Below are 13261 nucleotides of genomic sequence, written 5' to 3'. Positions count from 1 at the left end.
CTCATTTGGCCGAACGACTTTTTTCAATTGTGACTATTGGTTTATTTTTGGTTTTGTTAATTTAATATCTTATTTAAACATTCAAACTACAATATACGAATGCACCGAGTAACTCTGTATACAATTTATTATTTTAGTGGTAATATTTTTTATGTTTCAATTACATAATATTTATTCAGTACTCGATTCAAAAGATGTTTACTTCATAATATTGCAACTTAACATTCCTAATAATATTCTGGAGGTTCTTTGTGGACTTTTATAAAAATATAATATATACAAATTTTCTAAAAACCGTGAACATTCAGGTTAGTGAATTTTCATGTACTTACCTTGTATACAGAATTGTTGTTGAACAAGTACATTTTTAAACGATACAATAATATATTCGTATATTTGTAATGACGTGCTTTTTTCCAATAGCACTATACATATACTCTATTAGATTGTATAAAATAGGAAAATGCAATAATAATTCTTTTATATACTGCATACATTTGTATGGACTTATAATTATAATTTTTAATAACCACGAGTAATATTATATTAAATAATACTATAATAAATACTATTTAATATAATAAAAGATTTATTTTTAACAAAAATTAAATCAACCTACAATATTACTAGTAAAGAAAATAATAATAATAATAATATACAATACAATATACTTATAGAAATAAACACTGACGGACCATTTTTTTTGCTCAGAATCGTTTTTTGTATGCATGATTTATCATTGAATTCAAAATTCAAAACAGACGTAACAGTGATTTATTCAATGACGTGGTTAACTCAACACCACGCAGAGGTGTACAACAAACAGAGCGGTTAGCTATATTTCTTTTTTTTTTTTTTTTGCCATTGACTTTATATCAACTTAAAATATATTGTTTCGATGCAAATATTAGCTATAATTTAAAAAAAATAATGGGGTAATGATCTCTATATTTTTTTCTCTCCCATCCCTTTACGTGAAACATCGTTCATGAATAACCTACGCTCTGTTCAATATAAAAACCGTATAGTTATTATAAAATCTAGTCAATCTAAACAGTTTGGATTGAATCATTGAGTGATCATTAACGTTGTCTATGTTTTCTATCTATTTTGTCCAGCGAATGAATGATATTGGGTAAACAATACCCAGATCGGTCGCATTGTTTAGGGTAAAACGTTAAATAATAGAACTGTAACTTTATACTACATGTCGATATTTATCGTGTTTGTATATTATGTTTATAATATTGTAAACACACTCCTATACACTCCTATACATTGTAGGTGGATGTTTTTTTTTTTTAAAAAACACAAAACTCGTGAAACACGATATTGTACATTTAAATACAATAATTTCTTGTTAAATACAAATTTCATTTCTTAAATTACACACGATTTAGATTTTAAATCAAATTTTTGTAAGAACAATTTTAATAATCAATTACTTCATCACCTTATTTAATAATTATTCGTAGTTCATAATAAAATGCTGTAATGGAAAATTTTAAGCATTCATTGAGTCTAACAATAATTTATTTGTTTACGGAAAAAAACTCAATACAATAACAAAAACAAAAAATTAAAAAAAAAAAAAACAAAATTTTAATAATACATTATCGTTCTTATTTTATCAGAATATTTTCTATTATTACCATTTAGGTATATGTTGTTTCATATGAAATAGCAGTAAAAAATTATTAATATTATATGTGTAATTTGTATAATCATTGTATATTTTTTTAAATTTGTTTTATAATTGCCCAAAATATGTATAGTCGAGTTTGTTCCTTTGTTTGTGGTACTCCAAATGACTATAGAGCATGAGTAGTTTCATCAGCTATATCTATTCATATTTTTCGAATAAAAGTTCTAACTGTCTGATGTGTTTGTCTTACAAATGTACTAAAACTGTGTTTCTGTCCTCTCAAATTTATTAGTACGGCTGTACAAGCTTCACCGTTTAAAGTTGTTCGTGAACTTTCCACAAATTATACATAACATTATAACAATAGGTGGGAACTTTACGAGTACTATTGTGTAACTCTGATTCTTTATTTTGTCTATAATATTTCCATAGCCATTAACCATGTCAAAATAATCTGATGAATATTTAGTTCCTCTGGATTGATTTTCTCGAATATTTCATAACATCTTTGACATTGTTTTATCAGTTGTAATAAATTTTTCATTTATTTAATCGTTTTTAATGATAAAAATAGCTCAACAATAATAATTAAACGAAGGTAGCTATTTGAGCGGGTATACAAATAATAATGAAATCATATGCTAGAATATGGTAGACGCTCACAGTATTAGGGTGTTTAGCCGCTTCCCTAAAACCAATAAAAATACTTCAACAAACACACAATTCACAATTTATGACTCAACAAAGAGCAGTTTTCAATTAATTATTTGAATAATACCTATAATATACAAATAAACAGCATTCAGAGACCTCGTTAGCTGATACAATACAATGGGATAATCCGCGTATATGTAGTCTAATAATAAAGATAAACAAACAGCTTATTCTGATCATAATATACTTGTAATAAAGTATACAAATAATGAAGACTTTTGCACATTCCTAATATCACACAAAATATGTACATTTATTTATCAAATAATACTATACATTTTCATAAATTATAACAGAGTAGGTTGATTGTGTAACAATAAATAGTAAAATGTACAAGTAATAAACTACAATAATTGTAGTACATATTTTAACGTTTATTAAGAAATAATAAGCTATTAATATATTTCACAGTAGAATATTTAGCTAATTTATTTTTATTATTATATATAAATAATCAGCTATTTAATGCGTGACTATTCCAAAACTTTATGGTACTAATTTAAATTGAAAAAATCATTCGAGAAATGTAAGATAACTAACTGCTTTAAAGTATCCTTTAAATTTCATTTTCAATTCCATGTGTATACTACATACGGTTGTTGAAAATATTACTTATTCAACCGGAAAAATAATTAACAGAAAAAAAATTGTCTATCGACTATCGTATATCATTACTATTATTACATTGTCTCTTTGCGCAGAAACTATTATCAATTACAATTTCGTTAAGCAGGGCGATAACTTGTAATAATTTTTTACTACACGTATACGTATTTTTATTTTCTTAATGATTGAATTTATTGAATTTATGCATGAACAATATTGTATGTTTCTAAGGTTAGTAGTAAGGTTTGTTCTTTACAATGATCTTAGTAATTGCAATCAATCAAAATAACCAATATCAATTCTCAATGAGAAATACATTTTTTTTTTGTTTTCTGTCACATGTTTAAAAAATATAAATATAATTCTATTGTTTTAATTGATTAAAATAATCTTAGTAAATTAATATTACATCAATCAATTATGTTTCATTAAGCTAGGTCAGTTTCCAATTTTTTTTTTATATAGTTGGTTCAGTGAATTTCTAAACCTAATAATACTGTATTTGCCGTATCTTCTGTTAAAAGATTATTGTTTAACTAAAAAAAAAATTAGAATGAATTTAATGAAAATGTTTTATAATAACATATCACACGTGTTAATATTTCCAATATTGCTATTGAAAGCCAATAATCACCATGCATCATAGTAACACGTCCAAAACGCATATTTTTATTTACGTGCGATAAATTTGAAAAGTTACTGAAATACGAAACCAAGCATTAGGTTTATAGGGTATCTTTTTATTTTTTATTTTTTGGCAAACGTCGCAACAACCGCTGCTGAGAAACCTTTCCCGTATATGTAGTTATTCGGGCGGTATTACTCACGGTACATTATCATTACACAGTAAAACTGGGTGGAACAGTATTCATCTGGAAACAGGTAGAAGAGTATAAAAATAAAAATATAAACTAGGGAAAAATGACACGGAAGGGACTTCGATTTTTGTCACCACAGGTTGTAATACGTTATTATTGTTGGTGTTGTCGTTTTTTTTTTTTGTGTATTGTACAAGGAAACTTCCCTCATAAAGCTTTAGTTTTATTACTATCCTGTCGCATTTATTATTTGGTATTTTTTTTTCAAATAAAAAATAACCATACAATCATACATTGTAAAAACGAATAGGTATACTTGTATAACATAATATAGCTATAAATTTATTTAATATATATATATATTATATAATATTTACTAGAATACAAAAACTGAACTTTTAACATATTATAATGTGATAGCCTGAGTTGGAATTTACAATTATTTTAAAACAGAAACAAATTATAAAGTGAAATAAACCATTATATATGTGGGAAAATTATTTTTTCGAAATCGAAAATTTATTTATTTTCATAAGAAATTACTAAAATAAATTACCTAATTAATATTAGAGTGATATACTAAGACTATTATACGTTAACACTTATAAACTAATACAAAGCTGATTATATAAAAGTAAGTAAAATTGTATCTTTACAAAAATGATTTATTGTATTACTTTAACCATAACTAACAAAAAACAATTATTCTATTGTATACGTACTTTTAAAACTAATTTATTTATATTAAATTCATAAATTTAAAAATCACTGTTTTTATTCACTTTTAAGGTTTTAAGGAAAATTAAATAGATGATGTTGATATTTACTCAATGTCAAGTGCAATGTATAAAACTAGATGTTTATAAACTTGTAATAATAATAATTTTCAAAGCCAAGTTTATTTGAATGAATTTCATTCAAATTTTAAGTTAAAACAATTTTTTTTTTTTAATCAGCAAAGTAATTCTGCTGTTTATGAGTTGTCAAGTGATAATTGTTATTGTGTAAATCATTGTAATGCACATGTTAAATATGAATTCAAAGATAAATATATATTGTATTATATTGTATATGGTGTAGGAAGAATTTTGTATTATATATGTTTAAGTCTTATTTATAAAAATTAAAAAATATCATGAATTATAAACTATAATTTTTTGCAAAATTTTTGTGATTTTGATACATGCTGTATATTTTTGAATTCCAAATGCTTATAAAAAAATTGTGCTATGACGTTTTGATATTTTTAGCCACAATAATTAAAAGTATTTAGGAACTTAAATTACATTTAAAATGTTTTATTGAATGTCTATATAATTCTATTATAAATATTCGATGTAAATTTCAAGTATCTACAGTTATTCATTTTTTTAATTACATCAAAATAATATAATGTCAGAAATCGGTAATAAGTAAAATTTCCCATTTTTTCGTTTATTTTTGGTTTTTACGGAGATAAGGATAATTACAGAGAATTTTTCTTTTGACCCTTAAAAAGTAACAAAATAAAATTGCTTAATAGAAAACATTTTTTACATTCAAGATTGAAATATTTCTTCTTTTATAAAATGCATTTCCAGAATTACAAAAAAAAAAAAAAAAAACCATAATTGTAAAACCAATACGTTCCACTGAGAGGTATAAAAAGTATAATATATGACCGTAGTATACAATTTGTATCAATTTTGTATCATAAAATATTTGGTCAACATTATTTCTTAATAAAATAAAATATTATAGAAAAATATATGTTTTCAAACCAAATTTAATTCTTAAAGTACAGTGTAATGTATGAAAATATATATGTATATACAATATATATTACTTAGGTACATTATATTATACATCATAATATAATATATTGTTATTGTTCAATAACCAAAGTAACCATTGGCGATATTGTACAAGTTTGATAAAATGATTGTTATGTACGTTCACTGAAACTAATATTTAAAAATAATTTATAATGTCTGTTCGAATCATAAAAACTGAATCGTAATGAATACTACTTACCAGTGGTTATGTACGGTAGACCAGGGTTATTATACCTAGTGAATACTATAATGTCCTTCAATAAGTTAGATTGTATTTTATTTAGGCTCTATAATTTTATAATCGTATTTTATTTCAATTATTAAGTCATTTCTAAATTATAAAAATTCTTGAAGAATTATTTATTTTATCACGGATAATACTCTTTACATCTTTAAAAAGAATTTTTATTGAACTATTCAAGGCGTAAATTAAAAACTTAAATTTCCGAAGAAGACGATTTTTTTTTTTTATTAATCAAAAAATTATAAATGAAGAGATTTTAATTGTTTACCAAATATTTTATACTAGAATAAATAATATTGATTTAATATTTTAGACATGTGAAAGTTTTAAAAAAAAAATATTGTAATACTGTTTATATCAATTTTAAATTTAAAAATTTCTGTTTGTAATTAAATAAAAAATTGATAATTTAATCTAAGGTTTCTCGTAAGTTGTTTTAACTGCAATCAAAAAATTTCAACAAGTATACATTTATTTTATTACTAGCCTCTTTAAACTTATTTTTCAGACTTTAAAATAATCTACACATTTAGAATATACCTATTTATATGAAAGTTTAGTCAGTTTCTTAATATTAGTTATTGATATATTTAAAAAAAAACTGAGTTATTATGTGCTATAACAAATGTTATTTAGAAATTTCGTAGGTATACTGTGTATACACGAAAATATAAAACAATTTATCAAACTTAACGACACATTTATTATAAACAAACTATAGACTTTTAATTATTTTGAATATTAAATCAACATGCAATTTTGGTGTATGCTCGTGAAATTACATACCTACCGATTAGTTTCTATGGAAAATTTTGATTATTTGAAGTATTATATACCTACTCGTATATAAAATGTTTCAAAGACTAAAATAGTGAATGATGACTTTAGTTGTTCAAATGTCAAATCCACGTTTCTTGTAAAGTAAATAATTTTATAAGCAAAAGTGCAGTCACTCTTAAAAATATTAAACTTTTTTATAATATTTTTATTGAAAAAGAAAATCTTGAGTGTATAATATAATATTATAATACCTGTGGCAAACTGAGGCGCAGCTTCGCAGGGTTGGACTGGGAACTGTGCAGGGCCTAACCGGCAATTGACTAACAAAGGGCCTCAGCGACAGCTATAATTAATAATTATTCACTTAAATATGATGATTTATTGTTTTCGCCGAAAATGGCCATAACTAAATACACTTTATTATAATACTCTAAGCAAAAAAAAAAAAATAGTTTTTAGTTTTTTTAGATTGATTAATTTTAATATCATATGCCAATGTGCCACAAATCAAAGTTCGTAATGAACTAATAACATATTTCTACAAATATAATAATATAAAAAAAATAATAAAATTACATAAATTATAAAATTGTTTTTCTAAATAACTGTTAAATTATTGTACAGTTTTCTACACATAAATTATAGAATATATATATTTTTCATTAAAATATATCGAAAGTGATTGAATCATCTCTAAATAGGTACTAATATACTGTTGAATTATTTAATTAGATAAATTATAGTAATTTAGTTGTTCTGTCTTTTCTCTGTTTCTCATACTGTAAATTACTTATATTTCAAAAAACTTAAAATATTAAGATTGCTGATTTGATTATTAATCATCAATATTGTGAATCAGTGGTTGATGATAAATTGTTCTTTGGATAGAAATATACGTATATCATTGTTTACCGATTGATAATACATTTTCACCTGACAATGAATATAAGACAGAAACTCTCAAAGTTTAACGTCCTAACTGATGCAATCATAGTTATCAGAGCTGATAACACAATATATTTTATTTTTCTTATGGCCCTATCAAACAGACACCGGTTCAGTGCACTATATATCTGTGCAATTTCATTTAAATAAACAATTCATGTTTTATATTTTATAATACTATGACTTTTTCGTTTTTAACGGAGAATCTCGTACAGTCACGCAGATAAGGAGCGCTCATTGACTATTGTCAGTTTAGAGTGTAGAACAGTCCGATCCTGTTGACGCGTATAAGAGAGCACAGCGTACAAAATATAATTGTGTCTTAAACTCTTAAACATAGTGGAATGAATAACGATTTATTACTCTTCCACAGTTTGAACACAAAGTTATTTACAAACGATGCATCTTAGAGATTAAAAACTGTAATCACAAAATGAATGTAACGTTTTGATAGTAATATACTTTATGTACTCTATATTTCATATTATTATATAATATTACGACGAGCAAATTCTTCGAATTTAACCACAGATATAATGTGATGTATACAGTCAAAGGTTCGTTATAATAACTTATTATAAATGTTTATTATGAGATTGAATAAATTAACTGAAGATCAAAAAAAATTTGTACGAGAATTAATCTGTAATCACAGAATAATTATTCTTATAAAAGGATAAACATAAATTAGTTTTGCAATTGTTGGTTAAAATAGGAACTTAAATATAATCGTTTTAATATTTTAGTTTTGAAACTTTATTTTATAAATAATGAAAGCAAAATTCTGTCATGCTGATGAACTAGTTAAAGCTGAATTAATTTCAAGAACATAAGAACGGATGATAAACTATATTGTATACCATAATTACCTTTATAATATTATACATTCTATCATTAAAGATATAAGATCCACATTAATAACAATGTAACAATAATAATTGTAACAATACAAGATATATTCGAGCTACAATCTCTTTATTTGCGTAAAGCCTAAAATAATATCATGCGGTACGTACACAATATACTGACTTGTTTGAATTGAATGTTTAAGTCAGATAATATTACGATAAAAAATAAGAATAAACAATAAATGTTAGTTAGTTTTTAAATGATAACAAAAAATTAAATAAAAATGTATCAGTATGAAATATATTTTATTTTGACGATTAAGTTTGACTATTTTGTTATTAATAACTGTTTCTTTAAATATTATAAAATGGGCTCTGTTAATTGTTTGTTGTTGTTTTTTTTTTTATTCTCGAAAATTAAGTCATAAATACAGAATGGTGCTGCAGTCTAACAATATATGGTCGAGTGAATGTATGTGTGGGTAAAATACTTAAAATATTAACCCTAAATAAACCGTTTCGTTGTCTATGTTAAAGTAAATTAATACTATAGCTCATAAAAGCCATCACATTTTATGGACTATAATAGTATACAATATAGACCTATATTAGCCTCTCGCCTTCCTCTATTTCTTTTACTCAGTTGCATGCTACGTACAGAAATTAAATTAATTACAACGTATTGTGCAATAATTACTATTTTACTAATAAAAGTGAACTGTTATAGAAGAGTTTATATAACTCTTAGAATTTTTGAATCGTAAACGATGATTTAGGATATTTTTAAATGTTTGATGATGAATGGTGTAATTTATATTCGTATTAGTAAAACACAGATACTTTCATAATTTTAACAATTATAAAACCAGTATATTGTAATAATATATTATGTTGGAATAAATATACTATACATATATAATATAATATATGTACTTTTTATTATTATTAAAAAATGTCTACGAATTTGCATGAGTAATGAACAGCAGGTATAGGTACATCAGCGTGTTTGTATGACGCAGCACCAACCGTTAACCGTTTTCACAACAATACTATCTGAAATTACTGTTATTAATCATTCCGTTTCACTAAATATTTATACGAATACAATTTATTACTAAGTTTTCAATCGAATGTCCATTAAATCTTAAGGTAAGATAAATGTACGCTGTATAATACACTGAAATGAACCACTCATCGTTGTTATACTTAAAAACTTCAATTTCATTATCAATATTAATTATTATGTACACATTGAACTCATGAATTGATATTAGAATGAGTTTTACATTTCAATTATTTTTTAAAATGAATCTCTAAAGTAATTTATACAAAGTTTACTTGGTGTCATTAAAAAAAAAAAACAATTTTAAGTGAAATAGTCATAAATATTTCAAAATCAAAATTGTATTATTAAAATCAAACAAATTGCTCCATATTTTGAAAGAAGTTTAGACATTAAATAAAAAAATTAACATTATATTTTAAAACACAATATTTTTAATTAATTTAAATATAAAGTAGATAAAAATAGAAATATACTGTCAAAAAACTGATAAATAAACTTTTCATAGCTATTTAAGCTATAAAAAACGCTTAAAATTTAAAAAAATAAAAAATATAGATTATCATATTATAAACGAAAATATTTATAAAATACTGATTTTTGACAATGTTGATTTTGTTATTTTGTTGTTATTGAAAAACTAATAACCATAAATTCTGAAAATTATCACAAATCGTTTACAATATAATTTTATATACACGATGATATTTAAAGAATTTTTTAGTTTTGTTTTTAAATGTTAATGGTATGTATTTTTATTTAGGTATACTAATTTAATAATTTCTAAAATACAAAGGCACATTTTTTGTATCTTATTGTATACGTTTTAAAATTAAAAATTTCTCTTTACAAGAAAAATAACTTATACTTATACTATTTTAAATTTTCGTGTTTTGCTACGATTGTTTTTGCTAAGCTATAATGATAACTATAAATGTATTGTGTATACATCCAAAACATTAATAAAGTATACACACGATTTATTTAGTTATTTCTTATTATTCATATTGAACCTGTGAAAAGTTTTTTTTGTAAAACTTGGTTTAAATACTAGAGTGCGGTTTAAATTGTCTATTTTGGTTTATACCCAACTAGCTCACCTCAAGTTATGCCATTGCTATTGGCTTAGCACAATATTTCAATCGAATTTAAGTAGACGGTTAATACGTTTATTAGGTATAATATCTATGTATACGATTTATATACATAGATGACATAAATTCTAGGTATAAACAACCAAATCATTGAAATGTGTATATTAGTTAGACAACAGACACAGCGTATTATATTTAACGTTCAAAACATTATTGCCAATAAGTCTACACTTTGTTCTTGCTCATTAAATAATCATGCTATTCAATATTGATTGAATAACTAAAAACAATGGTTCGTCTTTTTGTCAATGACATAATCTTCAAATAATTAGTTACAGTCAAAGATCCAAAAGTTTAAATACCATAACTTTGATTTGGTGCACAAAGATATTATAAACAATTGAAATATTAAAGCATAGAAAAATTAATTAATAAATAAGAATATCATTTTATAATAGAGCCACCACAATGAGTTCTTTATTATTACAAAAAAAGATCATAATTTTAATTTAATAAAACACAAGGATTATTAGATATGGGTATCCATATTTTTTTGTGCACTCATTCTTAAATATAAATTATTTATATAACATTTAAGTTCTAATAAATGGATACTTATTATAAGAAATAAATTCTATTTGTAATACGTCACAGACATAGAAAAATACGTATAAACTATAAATATAAATAATCAAGATAATACTTGTGATGTTTTAATTTTGTTTAAAATATTTTGTATAAAATACCAATATAATAACGTGTAAATATTTATCTACTTATATCATGAATTATGTATTAATAATTAATTTTTAATTTAGAATACAACTCTGAACAAACATAATATATTATATTATACATACTCGCACATATACGGGTTTAACATATGCACGTGTGTGCATATATATAATATATAAACATATAAATAAATAAAATATACTTGCAAATTTAATAATAATAAAAAAAAAACCATAATACTTTATTTACGGGTCCGCAAAAAAATATTACATTTTATAATAATTATATTAAAAAAAAAAAAAAAACGTGCACGAGTATGCGTCATCTGGAATTGAATGTAAAATAAAATGTATTTAGGTCAATGTCACTTGGAGGGATCTACAGATGCGGAAATTGTCATTCTAAAGAAAGTTTTCTGGAAATATTGTCCAATCCCGAAAAAGGAAACCGCGTTATTTCCTGCGTAAAGATAACATAAAATATTATTCGTCTCACATATGAAATGTTAGGGATGATTTATGCAGTCAAGATAAACCTAATACCACGACTAAAACGTTGAACGTGGGACCAATAAGATCGTTTAAACAATATAAGTATTCGAGAAGACCACATTTAGTCGGTTAGGGTCACGTTAGGTGTATGTATGTGTGTGTGCGTGTGTGTAATATATATATGTTTTTCGTTCGGTGTATTATAGGGTGCATGCGATCATTATGGAGGATTATATGTAGTTTTTATAGTGTTGCATTCTGGAACTGAATTGAAGTATATAATTAAACAGCTAACAAAAGTCACGTACAAATTTACTAAACAACGTTATTTATTTATACTAGTCATAAATAGAAGTTATTCGATGTTCAATAAAACAAAAACGTGCGTAGACCTTTCACAACAATATACTTACTTTGTAGTTTATACTAAAGTATAATATGAAAAATAATATAATATTATACATTTATACAACTACCTAATAATGATATTGACACCGAATACGTGTTTCACTTGTAATATTAAAAAAAATATCATCTAAAAATGTAAACACATTGCTTTACACCAACGAATTAATGCTCAACGTCGCCATTTTAACAAATTTATTCCTTAATAAAATGAAGTAACTAATAAATGTGTGTATTATATTTATTATTATGTGCATCTGCCATTTAATCGAAAATTATATATTGACAAACACTAAAGTAATAAATATCGCATCATTTAGGAACGGTTCCGCGTGGAGGCCGACGTTGCCGTCAATAGAGCCAACATGTTGACGAGGCTTTGGAAGTACGCTGGTCCCGAAGTAATGGACTCAGAATATCTGCTGCACGCCGGCGTGATTTCCATGGTAGAGTTCGATGATGACATATTCGCGGCGGGCAACTGTTATGATCAGCACCAGTACAAGCACTACCAGCTGTTCTGCCCATACGCGTACCGGCTGCCTAAGGGCGAGGGCATATTGGCCAAAGACTTGGCCGTCGAGTACAAGTACCTGACCAACGCAAGTGAATGGTTTTTTATCGCCCGGAAGACCGCCGAATCGGTCATACAACGCAACAATCAGTATAAACACGGTAAGTGCGTACGCATGTCTTAATACTCTCACACGTTTGTAAGTTATTGGGTCTTGGGTTTTCATGATTATATTGCAATTGTATCTATAATAATACAATACTCGAGACGTTAGCGTTAAATTAAATTAAACAATCAGGCAATTAAGTAACCGCTTTGTTTCTGTACAATATAGATACAGTAATTGACAAGGTGTCGAGATTATATTATCGTCATCGATTCCCTTTGGGTTGTTCTAATTTAACCAAATGTTATAATAACTATTATCCTACAGAAAAAATAATACTATATTTTTTTCCAACCCTGCAGATTATATTTTATAAAAAAAAACCTCAGAATATGATAACTTTATGAAGAAGTAATGTAGTATTTCATGTAAATGTTTT

At 24.9% G+C, this 13261-nt stretch overlaps 1 protein-coding gene across 3 annotated transcripts in view; it reads left to right on the top strand.

The window, feature by feature from the left end:
• The window catches only part of LOC113561116 (probable G-protein coupled receptor CG31760), a 126578-nt gene that overhangs the window by 69738 nt on the left and 43579 nt on the right, over positions 1–13261 (top strand). For 2 of the 3 annotated variants that reach the window (XM_026967342.1, XM_026967344.1), the window contains exon 2: positions 12523–12877. In XM_026967342.1, the coding sequence (XP_026823143.1) occupies positions 12568–12877 (310 nt within the window). In that variant the 5' untranslated portion in view covers positions 12523–12567. Of the gene's footprint in view, positions 1–12522; positions 12878–13261 lie in introns of those variants that run through there. The other variant, XM_026967343.1, reaches the window with a different exon arrangement.

Source organism: Rhopalosiphum maidis, chromosome 1 (genome assembly GCF_003676215.2).
Source record: "Rhopalosiphum maidis isolate BTI-1 chromosome 1, ASM367621v3, whole genome shotgun sequence".
NCBI lineage: Eukaryota > Metazoa > Arthropoda > Insecta > Hemiptera > Aphididae > Rhopalosiphum > Rhopalosiphum maidis.
Note: the sequence above shows the minus strand (reverse complement) of the source record. Positions and strands in the feature narration are given on the sequence as shown.